The sequence below is a fragment of the Antechinus flavipes genome, chromosome 3 (assembly GCF_016432865.1).
Source record: "Antechinus flavipes isolate AdamAnt ecotype Samford, QLD, Australia chromosome 3, AdamAnt_v2, whole genome shotgun sequence".
Lineage (NCBI taxonomy): Eukaryota > Metazoa > Chordata > Mammalia > Dasyuromorphia > Dasyuridae > Antechinus > Antechinus flavipes.
This window is the reverse complement of record NC_067400.1, coordinates 632317524-632344793: the sequence shown is the minus strand read 5'-3', so window position 1 is coordinate 632344793 and position 27270 is coordinate 632317524. Positions and strand designations below refer to the sequence as shown.

Genomic DNA, 27270 nt, shown 5'->3' with positions numbered 1-27270 from the left:
GTAACTTGGATAAGTCACTCGCACAGCTCCATCTATCTATATTTTCCTTCCATTTCCATCTTTTGTCATCTTTGGGGGAGGGGGGGTGTCAAGGCCATTCCATCTCCTCTTTCACAGCTGCTGCCAGAGGACTCTCTCCAAGGATCCCCCTGGGGAGCCAGGAAGGGGGCGCGCAAAGCATTTATTTTCTCTAATGGAAGAAATGACTAAGGCCCAGGGAGGGTGGGCTGCACAGTTAGTATCACATGGCTGGGGCAGGATAGGGGGCAGGGCCAGGGAGGAAGGTGTCAGAGCTTGGTCTCTCAGACTCTGCAGGGTTGCCAGAGCAACCTTGTTTGTCACCAAGTTGTCTGCCCGGGATGCCCTCCTTCACCTCTGCCATGCTCAGGATGCCCTCCTTCACTTCTGCCATGCCCAGGACACCCTCCTTTACCTCTGACATGCCCTGAATGCCCCCTTCCCTTTGCTGTGCCTGGGATGTCCTCCTTCACCTCTGCCATGCATAAGATGCCCTCTTCTCTTTGCTGTGCCCAGGATGCCCTCCTTCATCTCTGCCATGCCCAGAATGCCCTCCACCTCTGCCATGCCCGGAATGCCCTCCTTCACCTCTGCCATGCCCGGAATGCCCTCCTTCACCTCTGCCATGCCCGGAATGCCCTCCTTCACCTCTGCCATGCTCGGGATGCCTCCTTCCCTTTGCTGTGCCTGGGATGCCCTCCATCATCTCTGTCCCTCGGATTGCCTGGTTTCTTTCAACACTCAGCTCACATGTCTGAGGCCTTCCCTGCTCTCCCCGCCTCCCCCACTTTGAGATCATCTTGTATTTACATTGTATAAGTGTCTCTGTGTTGTTTTCCCCCAACATAATATGAGCTCCTTACAAGCAAGGGCTTTTCATTTTTATCTTTTTTGGGGCAGCTCAGTGGGTAGTGCGCTGAACTCAGAATCAGAAAGACCTGAATTCAAATTCTGTTCACTTAGCCTTCCTCTGCCTCAGTTTCTTCATCTGTAAAATGGGGATGATAATAGCATCTTCCAGGTTTGTTATGAGAATGAAATGAGATAATTTTGTGTAATGTACTTTGCAAACCTTAAAAGGCTATTGGAAGGCTGGCTGGTACTTGGGTCTCCAGTGGCCAGAACACTTTGTGGCTGTTAAGTCTTCTGTGGATTTTATATGGGAACTTTTCTTGGCAACATTGGAGTGGTCTGCCATTTCCTTCTTCAGTGTATCCCCATTTTGCAGCTGAGGAACTGAGACAAATGAGTTGAAATGACTTGTCCAGAGTCACACAGTTAGTAAATGTCTGAGGCCCGAGAATTTGGAGCTTCCTGACTCCAGGCCCAGTACCCCACCTAGCACAAAGAAAAGGCTTAACGATTACTTGTCTGTTGTTGGTTTGATATTCCCAGCCCTTCTCCCTGATGGCAGGGAAGCTTGCAAGTCTCTTCCTAAACTGTTTAACCAGCAGTTATTGACTGCCTTTGGATTCTCACACCCAGTGACTTGTGGGAAATTTCCACTAGTGAGTTTTAGAAGTGCGACATCCTCCCTGCTTCCCCTTTCTTCTGCTGCAGCTCTGCCTTTCCAAGACTCTGCTTTTTATCAAGAGCACCGAGGACCAGGAGGAAGGAATGATTTCTGGGGTCCTGCCCATCAGGGCTCAGGTGAGTTGAATTTTCCTATCTTTCTCTTGAAGGACTCGCTCATTTCTCAGATGGAAGAAACTTTTCTTTTCCTTATCGATGGTGGTGGTTCCATAACAGGAACCTGAGCGCTCAGTGACGTCTCTGGGAGGAAGAGCTGTTCCCGTGGGAGCGCTAGCGATAGATCTCAGCTGGGAAACCTCCCTAACACAAGTCGATTCATCTCAGAACTGACATCGACAGTGATGCCTTCTGAAGAGTCTCGCGGAGCCACGCGTTGTTTTTAATGTTTTTTAAATATGAAAATTAGTCACCCAAAGAGTCAACATGACATTCTTATTCTGCTGAGTTTTACTTTGTGGATTTTAATGTAGCTTTCTGAATTTCTCTCCACTCCTTGAGGGGGAGATAAAGTGTGTGCCATCGCTTTGATATATTGGGGTGTGATCCCCAGAGGAGCAGCTAGATGGCGGAGGGGAGAGAGTGGGGGGCTTGTGGGCCATCACTTTGATATGTCACAGTTTGTGATCCCCAGAGGGGCAGCTAGATAGCGCAGGGGGGAGAGGGCCAGGTCTGGACTCAGTTAGACCTGAATTCAAATGTGGCCTCAGACTCTTACATAGCTTGTGACCCAAACATCACTCAACCTCTGTTTGCCTCAGTTTCCTCACCTGAAAAATTGGAACAGTAATAGCCCCTCCCTCCAGAGGGTGTAAGGATCTAATGGGATAACACCGGACAGAGCTTAGCAGTGCCTGGCACATAGTAGGTGCTGTGTAAGTGTTAGCTCTTCTCTTCCTCCTCTCCTATCTCCTCCTCCTCCTCCTCGTCGCCACCTTCACAGAATGTGCAGGGCAGTGAGTGGAAGAGCACGGAAGTTGGAGTCCTGAGACCTGAGTGTGAATTCTGGCAGGGAGGTGGACCTCAGTTTCCCCCTCAGCACAATGAGGGGGTGGGTTAAATGACCTCCAGGTAACCTTTCAAAAACCAGTGGGTTTGCCAGCGCCCCAACTCTTCCATGGATGGTCCTGGGCCCAGGGATTTGTCTGATATTCCAGGAATCGGTGACGTTCCAGGATGTGTCCGTGGACTTCACCCAGGAGGAGTGGAGAAGGCTGGACCCCGCCCAGAGGACCCTGTACAGGGAGGTGATGCTGGAGACCTTCGAGAACTTGGTCTCTCTGGGTAAGGACGGCCTTCCCGGGGATTCAGGAACGGTTCCCTTGGTCATTTCCGTGTCACCTGTTAGCGGTTAGGGCAGCGGGGAATGTGTGTGTGTGTACAACTAGAAGCTAAATCTGAGCTTTGGCTTTTGGTGTAGGAATACTCAGTGTTAGGGGATATTAGGAGTCCTTTGTGGACTTCCTTAGGGAAACCCCCTAACTTCCTTGTGGAAACCCTGAGGCTGCTCCTCTGGGAGCAGGGCCAGGGCATTGCTAAGTCCAGGCACCTGGAGCCCTGAAGTTTCCTACTCTTAGAAGGAACAGGGTAAGTTGCTTCCAAACCAAATGGGTGATCCAATGGCCTGGGCTTTCTTGGGAATCCAGCATATGGTGAAGAGTCCTGGGTACCTCCCTCACTCCTGGACCTGCTGAGAGGTCTGGTCGTAGGAGTGGAGCACAGGACCACGAGAGGCCCCTGTCTCAGTGGGAGGCCCTCTGTTTCAGCGGGAGATCCTCTGTTTCAGGGGGAGGCCCTCTGTTTCAGCGGGAGGCCCTCTGTTTCAGCGGGAGGCCCCCTGTTTCAGTGGAAGACCCCCTGTTTCAGGGGGAGGCCCTCTGTTTCAGCGGGAGATCCTCTGTTTCAGGGGGAGGCCCTCTGTTTCAGTGGGAGGCCCTCTGTTTCAACGGGAGGCCCCCTGTTTCAGGGGGAGGCCCTCTGTTTCAGCGGGAGATCCTCTGTTTCAGGGGGAGGCCCTCTGTTTCAGCGGGAGATCCTCTGTTTCAGGGGGAGGCCCTCTGTTTCAGCGGGAGGCCCTCTGTTTCAGCGGGAGGCCCTCTGTTTCAACGGGAGGCCCCCTGTTTCAGCGGGAGACCCCTGTTTCAGGGGGAGGCCCTCTGTTTCAGTGGGAGATCCTCTGTTTCAGCGGGAGACCCCCTGTTTCAGCAGGAGACCCTCTGTTTCAGCGGGACACCGTCTGTTTCAGCGGGAGACCCTCTGTTTCGGCGGGACACCCTCCGTTTCGGCGGGAGGCCCCCTGTTTCGGTGGGAGGCCCCCTGTTTCGGCAGGAGGCCCCCTGTTTCAGCGGGAGGCCCCCCGTTTCGGCGGGAGACTGGCAGGATCTGAGCCTTCTCCATGAGTTGACACTGGGTCCTTCTTCTCTGCCTTTGTTTCCTTGTAGATAATTAATTTTGAATTGCCCCTCTAGCCCCAGAACTTTCCCTTTTCCTTTGTTCATGAATAGGGCTTCAAGTTTCCAAACCAGATGTTATCTCCCAGCTGGAGAGAGGTCGAGACCCATGGACGCCAGAGGGAGATGTCTCGAGAGGCGTCCGGACAGGTGAGCGAGTGACGCCAGACAGACGCGGTGGGCGGGCTGTGAGGGGGCTGCCCCTTTGACATGCTGGGCGGGGAGCTCTCCTCACATTGCGGTCTGCAGAGAAAATCTTGGGCTTCTGTTGTGTGGTATCTTCAAGTCCGTTTCACTGGCCATTCCCAGTGTGCCAGAGCGTGCAGAACTATCCAGAGACTGGGACCCTGAAGGTTTGAACCATCTAGAGTGAGAGCCACTTTTCTGGCTAGTAATTCCCTGAGACAAAGAGAAAGAAAGGAGCCTGTTTGTTATAGTGAATCACAGAAGTAGCGGAGGCCATGGAGAAGACTGTGCCCTTAGAGTAGGGAAGTTACCTCAAATCAGGGGCGACCTCACCATCTCTGAGACAAGATAAACAAAGAGAAGGTGGATGAGGGGATGAAAGAAGAGGTTAATGGGCCCCAGCTGTGGTAAGCTGGTCTGGAGTTCATGCAGGGATCACATAGAGCAAAAATGGCAGACCCACAAGAAAATGGAGTTAGCTATGTTCACCTCTTAGCAGATCACTCTTAACTCTTCTCAATCCACTTCTCTTAAAAATCACTTTTAACCTTAGCTAGCTTGAGCTGGCTCATGGACTCTTTTGTTCCAATTCAGTTTCCCAACCTCTCCTTTTTCTACCTCCCCATATTTCCTAGTCTCAGATAGAAAGTCATTTCTTTTTACTTATTTTTTTAAATTTAAAGAATTCTTTCAAAATTTAGTGCCATACATCAAAACAAGCATCCGTGCTTAATTATTATAAGTGGTACTATATTATTATTACATATAATAATAATTATCATGAATAAATACATAGTGCTATAAGCAAAACACTGCGCATGTTCTCTCATTTTATCCCAACAGCAACACTGGAAAAGAGGTATTATTATCTTTTTTTTTTCTATTGGTTTGTTTTTAATACACATTTATGAATCATGTTAGGGAGAGAAATCAGAGCAAAAGGGAAAAACCGTAAGAGAGATTTTAAAAAAATACAGACATAAGAAGTGAACATAGCATGTGTTGATATCCAATCTCCATAGTTCTTTTTCTGGATGCAAATGACATTTTCTGTGCAAAGTCTATTGGGATTGCTTTGGAAGTAGGTGCTATTATCATCCCCATTTTATCACTGAACAAATAGAGGCACACAAAGCTTAAGTGACTTGTCCAGAATCACACAGCTAATATCTGAGACTGAATTTGAACTCGGTTCTTCCTGACTCCAAGTCTAGCACTCTTTCCCACTGGACCCTCCCCAGCCTCATTGTTAGTTACCATTGAGATAAGATACAATCATCTCTCAGGTTGGAAATTTCCAACAATTTTTGGCGGTTTTTAATTTTTGTTTTCGTTTTCAATATCTAGTAACTTTCATGAAAGAGGAACAAAGTCTTGTTCACTTCCCTGTAGCCTTCTCAATGGTTTTCCTTTGTGTCTTTTTCCTCCAGAGTTTGGTTTTGCCTTTTATCAAAGAGTAAGAGGGTGTGTCTTTTTGCTTTTCTTTTTCCTCAGTCTGTATCCTGGCACTTTATTTGATTTGTAGTCTTCCTATTTCTTATAGTATAGTAATAGTGTTCCACTAAGCTTTTATCACAATTGAACCATTACCCAATTAGATGTACAGACTATTTCCAATTTTTTGCTGTCACCCATCTATCCATACACATATACATTATATAACCCATTATATAGACACAGTATATAACACTTCCAGATTTGTGGAGCATTCTAAATATATTTTATCAGTTTATTTTCACAATTACCCTGGAAGGTTGGTGCTCTTACTGGCAATATGCTACTATGACTATTTTTTTATAAAGGAGTCTTTTTGTATGATCTTAATTGTGGGGTTGCTGCCTCAGAGGATATGAGCAATTTTGTAACACCATGTCACTTCCCAAAGATTGCGTTAGTTAAGACAATCTGACGTTTATATTTATATGATAGTATGCCTATTTTCCCACAGATCTATCAGCATTTAACTTCATAATTATCTTGGCCAAGTTAATATATTTAAAGTAATATAACAGTTATTTTAATTTTAATTTTTCCAGTTACTAGAGAATTTGAACTTTGAATTTTTAAAGTTATTTAAAAAATCATCTTTTGAGGTATTTGATAAAATTTGTGAGATTTTATTTGGACATATCTACTGAGGAGTAAATCTTGCTTTTGTCATTTCATGTGAATTTGTTATAGCTTTTAAATATCTTTTAACAACAGAACCTTAGAACATATTTTCTTCTGGCCCTTCTAATGACTTTTTTTAAAGTATAATTTTATCTTAATTTCCTTTTACAAATATGTATATTCAGAAATTTAAGAGTGCAAAAGAGAAAGTAAGAAAACTGAGCATGTAAGATGAAGCAAAAACAAAACAAAAATGATTGTGATTGTACATGTGTACTAGTAGGTAGCCTAGCCCCCAAAGAGAAAAAAATTGACTTTAATATGGTGGTACTTGCATTATCTTTGTTTTCCTGAACTTGAGTGGCCTTTTTGTGTATTTGGTGTAAATTAACTTCTATTATCATTATCTTTAACTACAGAATTGTGGTGAGTATGTATGTATTATCTTTGGAATTGACTTTTTATCACGATTCTGAATTATTGTTTTGGTGTCTTTGTTTTTATCATTTATTACATACGCCCTGTGAGGGTGGGCTTATTATTTCTTTTTATCTTTGTTTCTTCTAGCACCTGGCATATTTCCTAGCACAGGGCAGATGCTTCACAAAATGAACTAAATTATTGCATAATAATATTCCATCGCATATGCATTTGCTTAGCCATTCCTCAATCATTTGTTTCCACTTGTCAGGTTTTTGCTATTATAAATATTGCTTCTAAGAATATTTTTGCACCTTTCCTCCTACTAGGATATCATTTTTGTTTCTCCTCTCCCATGCTTCCTTCCTTTCTTTCATTTAAAAACTTTGCTTTTAGTTGTGCAGAAACTCTATAATCAAACTCCTTTATTTACTCTCTTGTAGCTCCTTTCTTTTGTTTATTAGATAATAACATGGAAAACCTCTACCATGAATATAAAACTCATTTGTGTCTAATTATTTTTATACTTTTAAAAATAACTAGATCACCGATTCATTTTAAAATTTATTGTGGCATATGAAATAAGATTTGTTACCTAATTCCATTTTTAGCATTATACTTCTTTCCTGTTGTCATAGCATAGAATCTTCAAGAAGGGTGGAAGAGGCCACTTGTTCAATAAGCATTTGCTAATGCCTATAATGTAATCCCAATAGACACAAGGAATAAAAAGACAAAAATAAAACAATTTCTGTTCTCTAAAAGCTGACTATTAACTGAGTGGGGTGGTAGTGATACAATATGTACAGAAATGAGTAAATACAGAGTAATCCAAAATCTTTCCGATGTGGAGACGGCATTATGCCAAGGGGTGATGGATGTGGTAGATGAGGGACCATCTTTACTGACATTGCCTTCAGTCACCAATGTAGTTGACAGGTGTGATTTCCAGATAGCTTTGATATACTTGTGGCCAAGGGCTCTAGGAAACTTAGGGGCTCTCAGCTGGGGTTCTTCCCATAATCCCTTTCAGCTTCACCCTCTCATTTTAACCTCCTGAGAACTTTGTGAATCTTAATATCTGATGTGTGAGCTTGCTGTCCCAGCTCTTTCTCCCCATATTTGATTGGCTTGGCCCATTTTGTCCAAGTTTTTGATAAAAAGGAATTTAATTGGACAGTGATTCCTGTCTCCTCAGTCCCTCATGTTTTAAGCTTAGCCTATTCTGCAGTAAATTTTTCAAATTCATGGAATCTTTTAAAATTATCATCTTTTGCCTTTTGATAGAATGAGAAGCTTTGTGGGGAAGCTGATTTGGGAATGAAGGTCTGAATTTCTTAGTTCTGGTTCTGTCCCAGCTTCTGTCATTTCCTTTGCGTTGGTGTTTTGTTCATCTGTCACAATTCCCTTGTAGAAATCCTTGTGAATAGTGTCTGTGCAGATTGAATGTGTGCTTCAGTCTTTTGGGCCTATTCTATTTCAAAGGCTTGATTCTACATTTTGAGACTTTTTTTCCTTTATGACTCCTGAAATACATCGACCAGATTTGTAGGATGACAGAATGAGGAATTTGGAGATGGAAGAAACTAAGAGCTCATTTACCCAACCCTTTTATTTTACAGAGGAATCCCAAGGAGGTAAAGGGATTTGCTTAAGATCATGCTGGTATTAAGCAACAGCTGGGATTCAAATCCAGGCTCTCTGATCCAATTCTGGGTTTCTTTCCATCATGTCACATTTTCTCTCCTTTTCTTCTTCTTCATCTTCCCTTTACAGATTTGGGGAAATCCAATAATTTTGCAACTTTCTTCCTTTGCTTTGTTTTCCAGATTGGTCACTTTTGTCCATGGAGAGTAAAAGTTATTTTTCCAACTAAGTATTATCTGAGTTCTTTTATCTGCTGTTTCTATTTTGTCCACTATTTTGTCTGCCAAGAACATAGCTGGTTTTTGTTGTTGTTGTTGAGACAATTAGGGTTAAGTGACTTGCCCTAGGGTCCCACAGCTGGGAAGTGTTAAGTGTCTGAGGATCAAACTCAGATCCTCCTGACTTCAGGGCTTGTACTCTATCCATTCAGCTACCTAGCTGCCCCCATAGCTGGTTTCATATTGAATCTCTGTTTTCATGATATTTGTAGGTAGTTTCAGTATCTTGGCATTGTTTGTATGCTATAGTCTCCAAGTTCATCTTGGGCTTCAAATCCCTCCTGTTTTACTTTTCCCAAAATGAGTATCTTTTTCCTTGCTGAAAGACTCAGAAATCTAGACCTAAAGGTGTTTGCAGTCTCCTTCATAGAGATTAGTGTATTGATGGTGCCTTTTTTCCTGATTTCTTTCAGATTCCCTTCATCATTATGCTAAGTGTGAAATCCAGGGTTCTACTCCAATGCACAGCATTCCCATGGGAGCTCCATTACAGCAAAGCTTACTAAAGGATGGTCCCTGGTATTCCAAGATAGGAAAAGCTGGGGAGTGGAGTGTCAGGTTACAGAGACAGAAGGCTAAACAGGAGAAACAATTCAAACAAGTAACAGTTACTCATAGAAAATCTTTGAATAAGGTGAGTGTCCCAGAATGCAATACATTTGGAAGAAGTTTTAATCTGGGATCAATCTTTGTTTTACAGCCAAAAGTTCCTATGGGAAAAAGCCTTCATAAATATGATACACCTGGAAAGAACATAAAACCCTTTTCAGACTTAATTAAGCGTAATAGGATCTCCTTAGGGAGTAAACTTTACAAGTATAATAAATGCAGGAAGCCCTTCAGTTACCACTCCGACCTCATTCAGTTTCGTAGACTCCATTCTGGAGAAAAGCTGTATGAATGTAATGAATGTGGCAAAACCTTCAGCAGAAGGTCATATCTGACTCAGCATCAGAGCATTCATACTGGAGAGAAGCCTCACAAGTGTGATGCATGTGGGAAAGCCTTCAGTCGGTGGGGAAGCCTTACAGAACACCAGAGAATTCATACCGGAGAGAAGCCCTATCAATGTAACGAGTGTGGGAAAGCCTTCAGTCAGAGGGGACATCTGATTAAACACCAGAGGATTCACACGGGTGAGAAACCTTTTCAGTGCAATGAATGCGGCAAAGCCTTCACCCAGAGAGGACATCTCATTGACCATCAGAGAACTCACACTGGGGAGAAGCCTTATCAGTGTAATGAATGTGGGAAAGCCTTCAGTACATGTTCTTCCTTTATTAAGCACAAGAGAATCCACATTGTAGAGATACCCCCTACCCAGTGTGAGAAGGCTCTCAATCAGTGGGGAAGCCTGACTGAACATCAAAGGATTCATATGGGGTCAAAGCCCTTTGAGTGTGATGACTGTGGGAAAACATTTAGTCAGAGGGGAAACCTTAACAAACACAGGAGAATTCACACTGGAGAGAAACCCTTTGCATGCAACGAATGTGGCAGAGCCTTTAGCCAGAGCGGACACCTTACTGAACATAAGAGAATTCATACTGGAGAAAAACCCTATCAGTGTAATGAATGTGGGAAAGCTTTCAGGCAAAATTCAAACCTTACTCTGCATCAGAGAATTCACACTGGAGAGAAACCCTTTAAATGTAATGAATGTGGGAAAACCTTTAGCCATAGGACATCTCTTATTTATCATCAGAGAATCCATTCAGGAGAGAAGCCCTATGAATGCAGTGAATGTGGGAAAGCTTTCAACCAGAGGGGAAAACTGACTGAACATCAGAGAATTCACACTGGAGAGAAACCTTTTGAATGTAAGGAATGTGGGAAAGCCTTCAGCCACAGGGGGAACTTTACTGAACATAAAAGGATTCACACTGGAGAGAAACCATTTGTGTGCAATGAATGTGGGAAAGCCTTCAGCCATTGGTCATCCTCGATTTATCATCAGAGAATTCATAATGGAGAGAAGCAATATAAAAGTAACAGACGTGGCAAAGCCTTCAGTCAGAGGGGACATCCTCTTACACAGCAGAGGGTTCACCCTGGAGAGAAACTCCCCAAATTTCATGAGTGTGCAAAAGCTTCCAGTGCTGCTGAACCTTTGAAAGTATCAGGCCATTCATACTAAGTTATAATGACTATGGGAATTCATTGAGGCAGATTCATTTCACCACAGACACTTCAGGCTGGAGAATTCCTTGAAAATTGTAATGATGTTGGTGAAGTTTCATAAAGACTTGTCATCTGTCACATATAAGAAAATTGCAACATTTGATGGCTATTGGTTGGTGCTTTTAGATGTAAAGATACTGTCCTTGCTGCAATGTTTCTCTCTGCTATCATTGCAAGGGTGGGAGGTGGGGCACATCACCTAAGTAAGGTCAGCTTAGGAAGCTGATGCAGGATCTGAACCAACTCTTAACCCATGAGATTAAAACACATCATTTGATTTTTTTTTTTTGTTCTAAACTTTTAAATAAGAAACAAAACATACATGAATATGACAAAAAAAAGTTAAATTACAGATTAAGTAAATTCTATTATTTAAAATTTATTAAGCATTTAACAATTTATATTAACTATGACAAGATGACAACGCAAGCATCCCAATGGCTTCCTGGTCCTCTTCAGAATGCTTTTTCTTCTGGTGATTTTACACTGTATGTTGCTATTGCTGTTACTTAGATCATTTTAGATCAGTGTTCTTTTCATTTTTCTTGATTTTATTCGATCTGTATCACTTTTCAGAAACCTTCTTCATAGTTCATTGTAATCTTTACATTTATCCTTACTGGAGGCACACTGGTATTCCATTATATTCACATACCCAGATGTGTTTAACCATTCCTTCAATCATAAACACATGATTTTTTTTTTTTCCAGTTTGGGGTTATTAGGACTAATTCCCCTATGAGTGTTTTTAGTAGTTTTTTTCTCTTTTAAAAAATGTCCTTAGGGATGGTCTCGTTCTAGAAGTAGAATCAATGAGTCAAGGCTATTAATACTTTTGTAGTATTTGATGTTTGTTTTATATTGCTTTCCAGAAAGTTTGGACCAGTGTACAGATTTGTCACTGTAATTATGTGCCTATTGTGAATTTCACAGTTACATCATTGTTTAATTTTTATCATTTGATTGAATTATCTTTGCAAACTTAAGGAGTATAAGGTTGTCTTTTGAAATTGTATAATTTATACATTCAATTAGAGGTGGAATAAATTTTCAACCCAGATCATTGTTATTTTGCAAAACAAATCTTTTAATATTCAAAGTAAAGGAATAAAAGATGGTTGAAAAATGAGTAAGGTGATTTTTTTCCTTTTTACCCAAAATAGGGACATACTTAATATATGGATTATGTATAGTTGAAATTTGTCTTGAGGTTTAAATTAGTTTTGCTGGACTTGGATGGGTCCAATTTATGCTTGTTGTAGCCTGGGGTTTAGGATAGAATCAAAGAAAATCAGATCTGGAAGGGAGAATTAACTGTGGTCTATTGTGAATGTTCTTAACCTGGAGTTCATGAACTTACTTTTAAAACTATTTCAATTGTAATGTTCTCGTGCCAAAAATGTAGTGTTCTTGGCAGGTTTTCTGGAGGTCTTGGAGCAGCCTTCTTTTCAATTCGGTAATCACCACAAGCATAGCCAGGTGTTAAAGTCCAAATTCTTTATTATCTCCTTCCTGGGGCTGGGCAGCTTTCTACAGAGCCTTTCAGACCAGCTTTGGTCTCAGTGGAGAAATGCAGGAGGAGAGCCTGCCACCAGGAGCCTGACTGAAGATGGAATGAATCTCGTCCAGTCCTTTCTGGCTGTTATATCTCCATTATCATAGGTGTGAATCTTGTAGAACTATATTAAGTATTTAGTACATGTACTGAACTAGCGAACTATTAATCACCAAGCTAAACTAGATAACCATTGTCTTTATCAATTCCGCTGACTTAATAACTTGTAAGAATCCTTGTTTCAGTGTTCTGGCCCATAACATTCAATCTCTGTGTTTCCATAGCATTGATTTCCTTTAATGAGAGCTCACATATTTCATGCACTTACATGGTTTTGAGAAGGGCTCTGTAGTCTTTACCAGCCTTTCTGCCCTAAGAAATCCAGAATACAAAAAAGGTTGAGACTTGATTTAATTCATCTTCTATCCATGGTACTTGAGGATATTGGGAAAGCCAAAAAAGTGCTTTGAATTTTGTCCTTTGGTCCCATAGTAGTTGAAGAATTACAACCTAGAAAGCCTTAAAAATTGTAAAGATCTACATGTCCTGAGCAAAGTTAATTCTGAGAAAAAAGTATGTGAACAGGGCCTAGTGTTATAGTTTTGATCAGCAGATTCTCCTGCAGTAGAAATTGGGAAGAAGTATAATTGAGGAATAGATTGACTCCCTGATTCATGTCTTGGGGAATGAGATCTCTTGTTCCAGTGACTAGTGGCCCTCCTCATTCTTGTAAACCTGAAGCAGATCCAGAATCAGAAGCAAAGTTTTCTCTGATTAGTTGAGCTTCCTCTGTTTTCTTTCAAAATCCCTTCTTAATCTTACCTATATTTCCCCTCATCGGGTACCCCTTCCCATAACATTAATCTCTCCCACACTAAACCACAGTGGTTCTATCTGAAAATCAACATCTTCACCCAATTCATCTCATTAGCAAAATAGTAATCAAGATGGAAATTCTGTTCTCTTCAGTCAGCTTTAGTAGTCATACAATCTCACACCCAGAAACACATATGCAGTTAGAGGAGTTAACCTTGGTAAAGAGAAAAGTTATCTCATCATGTGAGATAGGAGTAAAGGAGGAAATACTGGCAGAAGGCATGTGGGGGATACAAGATGAGAAGGAAAGGAGTGAGCTTTTCCTCCTTCCCTATCATAAAATACGAGGCAAGATTCTAACCTGGGAAAGTAAGGGAGAAAGGTGTGCTATAGGAGATTTGAAAAGATATCAAAATGTTTGGAGGAACCACTGTGATAAATGAGATAGTGAGTTAATCAGGGAGGATTGCTTTGCTGTAGTGAGGGTCCAGTTGAGATTATGTAACATAAATTTGTGTTGGAGTCAGCAGTTTCTGGATTTTCTCCGCTTTTTTCAGCAGCATGTATGGAGGAGCATTAAGCAGAATGTTAGCCCAATATAGAATTGGGTTGACATGTACAATTTTTATTAAGATATTGATTTACTCTATAACTGACCGAGTGTTTGGATTGACTAGAAATTCCAAAATATCTATTGAATTCCACATAGAAGGCTAGTAAGGAAATAGAGATTATCCTTCCTTCTGGTCTACTTGGTATCCATAAGAAAAACAATGCACGGAAGTTTATTTGAAGTAGATAACTGAATAAAGTACTATGTAAACTCTACTTATGTGGCATATCCTATGCCCAATAACTGGGAAATACCAACCTTTTGTTTCCCTCATCTCTCATTCAGCACTTCTTTTTTCTAACCAAAAATTCCTTTTCTCTGGTGTAAGGGTCCTTTATATGGGCCAGCATAACGCATCAGGAGGTTTGAATGGCCCGGAAATAATTTTCTGTGGCGAGGGACTGCCTCATGGGCAGGGCTCTTCTCATATCGAGATAGCTTCATAATGGGAGATGGCTCCCTCTCTGATTGGCTGTGTGTGTGACTTCACATCCCCTTTTTAAGCCCACTGCCAGTAGGAGGTCGATCTCTTTATCCTGGGATAGCTGAGCCAAGTGAATGGATAGCCAAGAGAGGTAAGGAGCTTGATAGTGAATTTGTGGGTCTCCAGACCAGGTGTTCACTAGGGAGTTAACAAGTCAGGGCATTATGTGAGCAAGTATAATAAAGGCTTTAAGTTTGCACATGGCTGTTCTTGAGCATGCTATCGGTTATTAAATTACAATTCAAGAAATCGTAGCCAGAGACCTCTGAAGGCCTCAAAGAAGGTGAGCCGGATAGAAGTAGTTCATACTGCAAAGGTCAGTGGCCAGAGATACTCTGATGCCCTGGGAATTAGAAGAGACTGGCAATGTGAAATATCGGGTAACACTAGGGCTTTTGCAGATGAAGTGATTGCCCAGGATTAAGTAATAAAACAATATTTTACACTCTGGTAATATTTCTTCCCATTTACCTTCATCTGTCTCTCCATACTTAAAGAATTGTTTCATCTGTGCCCTCTTTTCACACTGCCTGTTTGAACTCCTGCTCTGTTGTGGTTTTTTTTTTTTTTTTAATTGAAACTTTTTTTTTTTTCAAAACATATGCAAGGATAATTTTTCACTATTGACCCTTGCAAAAGCATGTGTTCCAATTTACCCCCGCCTTTCCCCCACTACCTCTCCTAGATGGCAAGTAATCCAATAAATGTTAAACATGGTAAAATATATATAAATCCAGTTTAGGCATATATATTTATACAATTATCTTGCTGCACAAGAATAATCAGATCAAAAAGGAAAAAAAGTTAGAAAGAAAATAAAATTTGAACAACAAGAAAAGAAGTGAAAATACTATGTTGTGATACACACTCAATTCCTACAGTCCTCTCTCTGGGAATGGCTCACATCATTGTAAGATTATTGGAACTGGATTGAATCGTTTCATTATTGAGAAGAGCTACATTCATTAGAATTGATCATCATATAATCTTGTTGCTGGGTACAATGAAATTCTGGTTCTACTCATTTCACTTAGCATCAGTTCATGTAAGTCTCCCCAGGCCTCTCTAAAATGATGCTGCTGATAGTTTCTTATAGAACAATAATATTCCATAACATCCATATATCATAACATATTCAGCCATTTTCCAATTAATGGGCATCAATTCAGTTTCTTGACACTACAAAAAGAGCTGCCACAAATGTTTTTGTACATATGGATCCCTTTCTCTCCTTTTTAAGATCTCTTTGTGATATAAGCCCAGTAGAAACACTGCTGAATCAAAGGATATGCACAGTTTTATAACTTATTGAGCATAGTTCCAAATTGCTCTCCAGAAGAGCTGGATCCATTCACAATTTCACTAACAATGTATTAGTGTCCCAGTTTTTCCACATCCCCTCCAACATTCGTCATTATCTTTTCCTGTCAGCCAATCTGAGAGGTGGTATAGTAATATCTCAGAGTTGTCTTAATTTGCATTTATCTGATCAATAGTGATTTAGAACACCTTTTCATATGACTAGAAATGTTTTTAATTTCTTCATCTGAAAATTGTCTGTTCATATCCTTTGACCATTTATCAACTAGCGAATGTCTTGAATTCTTATAAATTTGAGTCAATTACTACATATTTTAGAAATGCGGTCTTTATCAGAACTCTTAAATGTAAAAATGTTTTCCCAATTTATTGCTTCCCTTCTGATCTTATCTGCACTAGTTTTGTTTGTACAAAACCTTTTAATTTAACTTAATCAAAATTATCTATTTTGTGTTCTATAATGAATTCCAGTTCTTCTTTGGTCACAGATTCCTTCCTTCTCCACAGATCTGAGAGGTAAACTATCCTATATTCTTCTAATTTTCTTATAATATCATTCTTTATGTTTAAATCATGAACCTATTTAGACTTTATCTTGGTATATGGTGTTAGGTGTGGGTCAGTGCCTAGTTTCTGCCATGCTATTTTCCAATTTTTCCAGCAGTTTTTGTCAAATAGTGAGTTCTTATCCCAAAAGCTGGGGCCTTTGGATTTGTCAAACACTAGATTGCGATAGTATTTGACTTTTTTGTCCTGTGAACCTAACCTATTCCACTGATCAACTACTTTATTTCTTAGCCAGTACCAAATGGTTTTGATGACCACTGATTTATAATACAATTTTAGGTCTGGCATAGCTAAGTCACATTCATTTGCATTTTTTTCATTAATTTCCTCAAAATTCTTGACCTTTTGTTAAAATTCCAGATGAACTTTGTTATTATTTTTTCTAGTTCAGTAAAATAATTCCTTGGGAGTTTGATTGGTATGGCACTAAATAAGTAGATTAATTTAGGTAGTATTGTCACTTTTATTATATTTGCTTGGCCTACCTATGAGCACTTGATATTTTTCCAACTGATTAGATCTGACTTAATTTGTGTGGAAAGTATTTTGTAGTTTGCTCATATGGTTCCTGACTTTCCCTTGGCAGATAGATTCCCAAATATTTTATACTATCGGAAGTTATTTTAAATGGAAGTTCTCTTTGTAATTCTTGCTGCTGGACTTTGTTGGTAATATATAAAAATGCTGATGATTTGTGTGGATTTATTTTTTATCCTGCAACTTTACTAAAGTTGTAAATTGTTTCTCATAGTTTTTTAGTTGATTCTCTAAGGCACTCAGTATACCAACATGTTATTTGCAAAGCATGATAATTTGGTTTCCTCATTATTGACTCTAATAGCTTTGATCTCTTTTTCTTCTCTTATTTCCAAAGCTAACATTTCTAACACAATATTTAATAGTAATGTGTTGGTGAGCTTTTTCTTCTCAAAATGCAGCCAGGTGATAAAAGTTCAGATCTTTTATTATCTCCAATATAGCCCGGTTAGCTTAGAGGCCTATCTCTTTGCTTGGTTCCAAGAGCTCTTGCTGCTTTGTCCTTTGCTTCTGCCTCTGCTTTCTTCAGCCTCCAGAGCCAGTACCAAGTTGAATCTGTCTTGCCTTGAGGAGAGGGCTTCTGGCGTAATTCTGCTGAAATCCCGACTTGTAGCGTCTTCACTCTGAAGAACTTCTTCGACTGGCCCATTGGCCTATTTATGCTCCTTCCAGAGAGAGGGATTATGGGTTTTCTCCCATAGTGCTCTCTGGCCCAAAGAGCTTCAAGGGAGGTATGAACTCATTGAACTCCAATGAGTAAAGGTGTGAACACAAGCCTTGTATTAATTAGTTCTACTTAGTACCTTGTTTCAGGTTTTGCCCAAAACATCTTTTTGTAAGATTAGATCAACTCTAATTAGTTAACAGTTAGTAAGGATTCCAACAGTAATGGTGATAATGTGCAACCTAGTTTCACCCTTGATCTTATTGGGAATGGTTCTAGTTTGTCACCATTACATATGATGCTTGTTGATGGTTTGAAATAGATGCTACTGATCATTTTAAGGAAAAGTCCATTTACTCCTATCCTCTCTAGTGTTTTTAATAGAAATGGATGTTGGATTTTATCAAATACTTTTTCTTCATTTATTGAGATAATCATATGATTTTTTATTAGTTTGGTCATTGATATAGTCAAATATGCTAATAGTTTTCCTAATATTGAACTAGCTCTGCATTGTTGGCATAAATCCTATTTGGTTGTGATGTATTTCTACCGGGGATAATTTTTTGGTAATCTCTTTGCTAATATTTTATTTAAGATGTTTATGTCAATATTCATTAGGGAGATTGATCTATAATTTTCTTTCTCAGATTTTGTCCTACTCAGTACCATGTCTGTGTCATAAAAGAATTTGGTAGGACTCCTCCTTGCCCTGTTTTTAAAAATAGTTTATATGGTATTGGAATTAGTTTTTTTTTTTTTTTTTAATGTTTAGTAGAATTCACATGTAAATCCATCTGGCCCTGAAGATTTTTTCTTAGGGATTGATAAATAGATTATTCTATTTCTTTTTCTAAAATGGGACTATTTAAATAACATTTCCTCTTCTATTAATCTGAGCAATCTATATTTTTGTAGATGTTCCTCCATTTTACTTAGGTTATCAAATTTATTGACATATAATTGGGCAAAATAACTCCTAATTATTGCTCTAATTACCTCTTCATTGTTAGAAAGTTCTCCCTTTTCATTTTTGAGGCTAACCGTTTGATTTTCTTCTTTCCTTTTTCTAATCAAATTAACTAAAGGTTTATGTATTTTGTTGGTTTTTTCCCACAAAATCAACTCTTCCTTTTTATTAATTCAATAGTTTTCTTACTTTTAATTTTATTAATCTCCCCTTTTATTTTCAGAATTTCAAAATTGGTATTTAATTGAGGGTTTTTAATTTATTCTTTTTCTACCTTTTTAAGTTATAAGCCCAATTCATTGATCTTCTTTTTTCTATTTTATGCAAGCAAGCATCTAGAGATATAAAATTTCCCCTTATTATCTTTTTGGCAGCATCCCACAAATTTTGCTATGTTGTCTCATCATTGTCATTCTCTTGAATGAAGTTATTGATTGTGTCTCTGATTTAGTGTTTTACCCATTCATTCTTTAGGATTAGATTACCTGCAGGCTCTGTGTCAGTTCCTTCTTCAACACCCAAATTTATGAGGTGATTGATCCATTTTACCCTTTTCTGGCCAGCTTTGTTTTTTAGAATCACTCCATCATACACAACTCAGTTTTCACCTTTCTTTCAAACTTTTCTGTAATGACGACAGCTTGAAGCATTTTGACAGTATGTCCATGTATAAACAAACTGAGTGTATTTGAAGTCATTTTCTTCTTCCAAGTTTACCATGTCCCCAACCTAACATTTGTGGTGCTATTACTTATTGTCTACTTATTCTTCCAGCCTCATTTCTGACCTCCTTCCATTTGGAGGAAATGTCCAGGATATTCTTGTTGTTCTTTCTAGGGATAATGAGTTTTGGAATTTCCCAGGATATCAAAACAAAACAAAAGAAAAAAAAGAAAAACCTCTTGCTAGGGTCCTTCAGTCTTTTATTGCTCTGTAGATGGTCCCCTTCATTCTTCTCTTCCCCATAAGTGGAGCCCAAAAATCTGTCTTCTATTTGTGCTTCTTTGGATTTCATGCATGGGGAGTTTCAAAAGAATACTGATGGATTCAGTCTCTTGAAGCCAGCTAGAAAACTATATTTGTCCACACTGAGAAAACTTCAGGGTCCTTTTTTGTTTGCAGGAAAGTGGTCTAGGTTCCTGCCACTGACAGGCATTCGGCTGACTTGGATGCTGAATCTGAAACCTCACTATGCTCCTGGGATCAGAACTCCCAAATTGCTGCTTGTGTTGAATGCATTTCTTGCTGAATACCCAGTTTAGGTTCCAGCATCTTCTCTCCCTGGAAAGCCTGGAAAGTCCCCACTTTGGACCTGCCTCATTTCTGGGATGTTGGTGGGAAGCCCAATCTCAGAATCTTGGGAGAGCACTCTGAGCCACTCTGACCCTACCAGGAACCTTTCACTCTTCCTTATACTTTTGTGGACATTTTTTCCTTGAAACAAATTTAGAAGTTTTGGAAAAATGGGATTGTCATGTTTGAATTTTGCCTTGTGTATCATAGAGACTAGATTTGTTTGAAGCTTTCAGACCAGATTTGTTGCTTAATCAGGATGTGCTAGTCCTACTGATCCCAGAGCCCTTTGGGAGTCAGAGAGGGTGATTCAGACAATGAGACAAGGAATTTTCTGAGATCTACATTTTCAGAAACCTGTGTGCTGTATTTGCAAAATGCTTCACAAGCTGAACCCTAAGCTGTTGTTATCTTATTCCTGGTTTTGAGTTCTATTAATGTAAAATCTCCTAAATGTTCTGTTTTTTTTTTTTTCCTATTTCATCTTGATGAGGTTTAGATTTGGGGTACCCAAATGAAATTAGGGTTTCTGGTGGTCATGGAGTTCAATGAGGTCTAGTGGTGGCGCAAGGGTAGGAAGTTTTGGGGAACTCCCTTCTGGCGGTGCAAGAGTCCCCTGTAAAGGAATTTACAGACCCGAAAACCTGGATTGATAAAAGAAGTTTATTATGGGAATAGGAAGTAAGGAAATAGATGAGGGTAAAGAGAAAAGGGCACTGGAAACAGTATTCCAGTGGGCAGAAGCTCCTGTAGGTGCCAAGCACAGGGCTGGCATGTTTGAAACCTGTGCAAAGAGAGGGTATTAGTCTGGCTCTTTTATGAGAGGGGGTTTTGGCTACAAGCTGAACTGGGCCTGTGAGTGGAGTCATAGGTTGGCTCCTCAATGAGTTTCAGCTAGGGCTAGAATTTGAATTGAATTCAGTGGGTTTCAGGGCTGAGCCCACCCCACCCAGATAACAAAGATGCAACTGTTTGGATTTGGGGTAGAGTCTCCTCACTGAGGCAGAGTTGAAGGAGATTTTCTCCTTTAAGGATTTTCAGAGTTTTGGGGTTCCCTCTTCATTCCCCCCTCAAGCAGTCAAAACTTAAATTTATTTAAAGGAAAAGGACTTGGGGCAAAAGGAAAAAGACTTCCTAGTGAGGAAAAGTTGAGGAGATTTTCTCCTTCAAGGATTTTCAGAGTTCTGGGGTAACCTCTTCAAGCTCTTGCCTCTACCAGATCAAAATATTAGTTAAATTTCTAAATATGCAATCATATCACACTCTCAGGATCATTTTTTAGATTAGCATTTTTTATACTGTGGTTTTACCAAATCCCAATATAAGATTAGAAACATACAAATAATATAAATGAGGTTTTCATTTTAAAACATGAAGAAAAACTGCCATTGAAACGACATGAATACATTTCTGAATTATCTTCCTTAGAAAAATCATTTCATTCTTCTGACCATTTAACCCTGTGGACATACTATCTTCAGAACAGAATGGAGTCATTCTGATTCAATTATGCTGAATGTTTATTCCTACAGTTCCTAATCTAGGACCTCAATGTCAATTTTTTAGTGATCTCCCTGTAGAGGAACAAACATCCCTATAATTATAATGGGACAACAAGTGTTTCTTTAAGTGAGCCCTCATTCTAATTTAGATTAGGAGAAAATCCAATCCAATCTGGATTAACACTTGAAGGTAAATAAAATCCCCAAGGTTCCCGAAGTCGAGTTGCAGTCAGGACCTCAAATATGGGACCTACTACTTTCTGTTTGTCTGTTGCCCAGGATTTCTCTAGCCACCCTTTCAGCTTCAGAAAGCAAGAAATGAGCGCCAAAACTGTGAATGAGAGTGGGAAAAGGAGACAGCCTGGGGGGTGGAGGGGGAGATCTCAGAGTTGAACAGCCTGGTGGGTGGTCATCCAGGTGGAATATGAGCCCTTGGGGTGGAGTTTTGGAAGCTTGGGAGGAGTCCAGGGCGGACGTTGGGCCTCTCTAGTGGTGAAGACATTTCACGTGATGGAAGGCGGGGTTTGGGGCGGGGAAGCAGCTCAGGGCCTGAGATCCTGCTCTTGGGGGTCATAGAAAAAGACAGCTCATTTTTGCAAGTTTCAGGGGCTGGCCAAGGTATGAAGCCTTGGACCCAGGAGAAATCTCCTCCAGAGAGCTGGCTGGAAACTGGAACTTCTGGACTTGAGATCTCTCTGCCTCCTGCAAGTCAGCTCTATAGGTGCAGGTCCCAGGTAGGTCCGTCCACCTCCCGGCATGTCTACCCCCACATCTCCCTGTCCACTTCTGAGCTTTTGCTCCTTGTCTTTGTCTTTACTAATGGGCGATCATCTGACCAGACTCGGTTATCGGACAAGCCCTCCATTCCCAGCCCCCGCACCCTCCTTTCGCCATCCCTTCTGTTCTCACCCCAGTACTTCCCAAACGGGAAGTTACTGTCGGAGGTTACCGTCCCCGGATTTATCATCGGTTCCCATTTTCCCAATTTCAGACCTTGCCCACAAGGACCCAGGAGTCCCGCCTTGTTCCTGGATACCGGTTAGAAACGTGGTGCTTCTGCCTTCCGACTTAGGCCCCTGATAGATTTAAGGGTTCTGCCTGCCCTGAGGACCCACTCTGGACGTGGGCCCGCAAAACTCCTGCTTGGCTCTGCCTCTCCTCCTCTCCCTCCCATCCCCCAGGCTCTTGAGCTGCTGCCCGATCAGACCCCAGGCCATGGCTCCCTGTGTCCAGGCTCCCTTTAGGATCGCCAAGCCTAAGCTCTACCAAAGAGTCCCAGAATGTTCCCAGCTCCTAGGAAGACCTCAGGACAGAGTCATGCTGCTTTCCCGGGATCTGTGTCACCCCGAAGCTCTCTACCCCACCAATGTCCCTTATCTTCTTACCCTGAGCTTACTCTTTCTCCCAGATCTTACCCGGGCTCTCCTTTCCTCCTGCTTCCTGCCCCCTCTTTTAAAGCCTTGAAACTTCATCTCATCTGCTCCCTCCCTCCCCGGGTTAGATCTCAGGCTTCCCCAGCTTCCCCTGGTGCCTCCATCCAGAGCCATCCTTCCATCCCCAAGGTTTATTAAGTATTCACAAAGCTTCTACTTCCTTCGCGATGCATACATTGTTTCTTCCTGAATTCAGAGATGAAGGTTACAATGTTACCAGCTCTCCATCCCCACCCCCCTTCTCCCTTTTATTATTAGTTATTAGTTCTTCTTTTATTATTATTTTATTCTTCTATTATTAGTATTACTTGTTCTTCTTGCCTAATTTTTGTATTTGTTTCCTTTTACTTTTTCCTGCCCCATCACACACATTTTAGTCCCAACTTTCGAAACTATCTACAGTTTATACTGAAAACATTTTCTCATTTATAAGTAAATAATTGGCCTTAAGGAATGCCTTGGACTTGGTCTTTAATGGTTTTCTTTTTTCTGGATCTTTTCTATTAAATCTTCCATTCAGTTCTGCTCTTTTTGTTACAAATACATGAAAGTTTTTCAGTTTATCGAATATCTATTTTCCTCCTCATTTCATATTCTATTCCAGATTTCTGGATAAATTATTCAGGATGCAACTCCAGGGTCTTTAGTTCTTTGAAATTTAATGTGATAAAAGCTATGGTCTTTAAGAGTTGAAGCTGCTGGGTTTTGTGAAATCCTGACTATTTCTGCAGTATTGAAATCTGTCTTATTTTCTGGTTGGATTGCAGTATTTTCTCCTTAATCTGGGAATTGTGAAATTTTGCTAGGATATTCCTCTAAAGTTTCTTCAGATGATTTCTTCAGTTGGTGAACAGCAGATTTTTTTCTTTTCCCCTTTACCTGCTTGTTCTAGAACTCCAGGGCATTTTTCTTTCATAATTTTTTGAAATATTGTATCCAGATGGTTTTTTAAATAATAACTTTTAGGTAGTCCAACAATTCTTATATTGTCTCACTTTGATCTGTTCTCCAGTTTTTCTAATGAGATGTTTCAGATTCTCTTCTATGTTTTCAAGTTTAATTATTTCTTGATGTCCAGTAATGTCGCTTAATTCCACTTCTTCAATTCTGTTTTTCAAGAACTTTTTTTGTTACCTCTTTCAAATTGATTAACTTTCTTTTCATAATTTCTTGGATTGCTTTCATTTCCCCTCCTAATATTTCCTTGATCTCTTGATTTTTTAATTCCTTTTTATGTTCTTGCATGAACTTCTTTTGGGCTTGTTGTGTATCTTTGATGTTACTTTTGGGGACAGGAATGGCTTGTTTTTTAACCAAACTATTTTCTGGATATTAACCGTGATCTTCTTTTATAACAAAGTAGCTATTGTGAGGTTCTTTTTCTTTTGCTTATTCATCCTGAATTTTCATTTGGTTTTATTTTATTTTTAGCAGCTTGTAATAATGATCATTGTTACAGTCAAGTTTGATTTCTGAGCTCTGGGTCATGCTGGGTAGTCCTTAGCTCCTCCTTACTGTTATGTTCTGAATTCTGTCCAGGGGCTCAACCTTAGCAGCAGTTCTCATCTAAGTCACATGTAGGGTTCCTCAACTTCTGTCCCAGAAATGTTTTTGTTCCCTAAAGTACTTTCCCAGCAAGTGCTCATTCCTCCTTGTCCACAGCCACAGCCCAGAATAATGTCTGGCCAGCACTGCTAGCCCTTTTGTTTTGTGCAAGATCTCTTTAATTCAGTATAATTAGAATTCTCCATTTTGTATTTCATAATATTCTCTAGTTTTTCTTTTCCCCAGATCTGAGAGGCAGACTATCCCTTGTTCTCCTAATTTGTTTTATAGTATCATCCACTGTATCTGAATCAAGAACTCATTCTGACCTTATCTCGGTATAGAGTGTTAGATCTTGGTCATTGTCTCATTTCTGCAATGCTCAAAAAGCAATACAGCATTAAAGAATTTCTTAATAGGAGTTAATCTGAGACGGAACAGCTAGTCTGACTTCTAACCAGATGGAAATTTTGTCTACAAAGTCTCTGAAAACTGCCCCTGTGGCCTTTTATTGAAGTTGTGCAGTGAAGGGAACCCTTTCCTGTCAAGACAACCCTTTCCTTGTTGAGATAGATCTAGACTTTAGGAAGCTCTTCTTGTAATCAAGCATGAATTGGCCTTCCTTGTTCCTAATGCTGCCTGGTATAAGAAATTCATTCATTTTTTAAAATAACTTTTTATTGATAGAACCCATGCCAGGGTAATTTTTTTACAGCATTATTCCTTGCACTCACTTCTGTTCCGATTTTTCCCCTCCCTCCCTCCACCCCCTCCCCCAGATGGCAAAAATGTTGAATAGGTTACTGTATATCCTAGATACAATATATGTGTATAGAACCAAGCAGTTTTAAGAAATTCATTCTTATACTTCCTTCATTATTGCCTCAAATGCCAGCTCAGTTAGTAGGAAAAGAAGGGAAAGGAATAATCTATGATTACTTACTATGTGGCAGTAATGCACTAAATATACAATTATTTTTTTATTTGAGCCCCACAACATACCTGTGAGTTTGGTCCTATCATTTTCCCTATTAATAATTGGGGAAACTGAGGCACACATCTATGAAGTAATAATGTGCCGTAGGACACACAGCTATTAAGAGTATGAGGATGGATTTGAAATCAATCTTTCTTGAGTCCAGTCTCAGGATTCTTAGCACTTCAAGACCAACCATCTCTAATTTCTAGTAATGGAATTTTTAATTTAAAATAATTGTGGATTGAATGGGATTCCTGCAATTTCCAGGTGTTTGCTATCACAAAGAGCCACTTTAAACTTCCCATCCAAAGAACTGATTTTCTTTCCATCTTATATTTACTCACTATTCTCGTTCTCAAGCTGGATTTTACCCTACCCCTGTCACTTGATCTTCTCTCCCACTCCCCATCCCATTCAACTAAAAGTCCCTCCCTCACCCCATCTCCCAGTTTCCTCACCTTTATATATTGAGAAGCCTTCTACATCCTTCTGAATGTATACATTGTTTCCTGGAAAATTCAGAGAATAAAGTTACAATATTACCAGCTCTGCAACCTCCTCCCCACCTACTTTCTCAGTAGTAGTTCTTCCTCTTGCCCAATTTTTATAATTGTTCCCTTTCATCTTTTCCTATCCCATCATACAAGACTCAGCCCCAATCTTTTAAACTATCTACAGTTACACTGATAACATTTTCACATCTATAAGTAAATAGTTAAGGAATGCCTTAGAATTGTTTAATGTTTTCCTTTTTACTGGGTCTTTTATATTAAATTTTCCTTTGAATTTTGCTCTTTTTGTTATAAATACTTAGAAGCTTTTCAGTTTATTAAAAGTCCATTTTTTCCCTTCATTCCAGATTATACTCAACTTTCTGGGCAAATTATTCTGGGTACAACTTCAGTTCTTTTGTTCTATGAGATTTAATGTAACCAGACCTATGGTCTTTCAGAGCAGAAACTGCTGGGTTTTGTGAAATCCTGACTATTTCTGCAGTATTTTTTTCTTGTTTTTTGGTTAGATTGCAATATTTTCTCCTTATTCTGGGAATTTTGAAGCTTTGCTAGGATATCCATGTAAGTTTTCCTCCTCTGATCTCTCTTAGTTGGTGAACAGTCTATTTTTTCTTTCCCCCTTTATCCTCTTGTTCTAGAACTTCAGAGCAATTTTCTTTCACAATTTCTTGAAACATTGTATCCATTTTCTTTTTAAAATTGTAGCTTTTAGGTAGTCTCACAATTGTTATATTGTCTCTCTTTGATCTGTTCTCCTGTTTTTCTAATGAGATGTTTCAGATTTTCTTCTATTTTTCCTTTTCTTTTCAAATTTTATTGACCCTTTTTATTATGGAACATATGCATGGGTAATGGGTATCCTTGGGTACTCATTTTTCAGCACTGACCCTTGCAAAACTTTCTGTTCCAAGTTTTTCCGTCCTTCCTTTCACTCCCCCCCTAGAAGGCAGGTAGTCCAATGCCTATTAAATATGTTTAAATATATGTGAAATCTAATATCTACATATACATATTTTTATAGTTATCTTGCTGCATAAGAAAAAATTAAGTATAGAAGGAAAGAAAGAAAAAAACCTGAGAACGAAAACAAAATTCAAGCAAAGATCAATAGAAAGAGCAAAAATGCTTTTTTTTTTTTTTTTTTGTTTAGGCAATTGGGGTCGTAACTTACCTAGGGTCACATAGCTATGAAGTGTTAAGTGCCTGAGACCAGATTTGAACTCAGATCCTCCTGAATTCGGGGCTGGTGCTCTTTCCACTGTGCCCACCTATCTGTGCCCCCCAATTTTTTTGAAAGTGTTAAAATTGTCTTTACATGTAATTGGGGAAAAAGTAATATTCACTATAAAAAATTGGGGTCAATCAGCCTCAAGCCCTTCTGTTCCAAACTGTCTTTTGGACATCTTGAACCCGTTGTCTGATTCTAGATGTCTTACTTTAAAGGTAAAAGTGTTGGATTCTCCCCAAGGTCCTTCTGATTGATTTTCCTATGAAAGGTCTTTTGAGTTTTATGAAAGGAAAGTGGGACTTTCTTTTGCTTCTAATTGTGTCTCCTATTTTAGGAGACACAATTCTTTAGGTCAAAACTCAATCCAGAAATTTTTTACTGGTAGTATTTGTGATCCAATGTTTTTTCCCTCTAAATCACAGCATTA

General features: G+C 39.8%; 2 protein-coding genes across 7 annotated transcripts in view; both read left to right on the top strand.

Annotated features, from left to right (window-relative positions):
• Positions 1-1075: 1075 nt before the first annotated feature.
• LOC127557681 (zinc finger protein 260-like) lies at positions 1076-11945 on the top strand. Its single transcript, XM_051990988.1, has 5 exons — positions 1076-1117; positions 1579-1668; positions 2706-2832; positions 4053-4148; positions 9055-11945. Exons 1-5 carry the CDS (start codon positions 1076-1078, stop codon positions 10776-10778), a joined length of 2079 nt encoding a protein of 692 aa, XP_051846948.1. The 3' UTR covers positions 10779-11945.
• Positions 11946-21589: 9644 nt separating this feature from the next.
• The window catches only part of LOC127556798 (zinc finger protein 420-like), a 143039-nt gene continuing 137358 nt past the window's right edge, over positions 21590-27270 (top strand). For 3 of the 6 annotated variants that reach the window (XM_051990231.1, XM_051990232.1, XM_051990233.1), the window contains exon 1: positions 21653-21877. In XM_051990231.1, coding sequence (XP_051846191.1) covers positions 21764-21877 — 114 coding nt within the window. In that variant the 5' untranslated portion in view covers positions 21653-21763. Of the gene's footprint in view, positions 21878-27270 lie in introns of all 6 variants that reach the window. The other 3 variants (XR_007952509.1, XM_051990234.1, XM_051990230.1) reach the window with 2 other exon arrangements.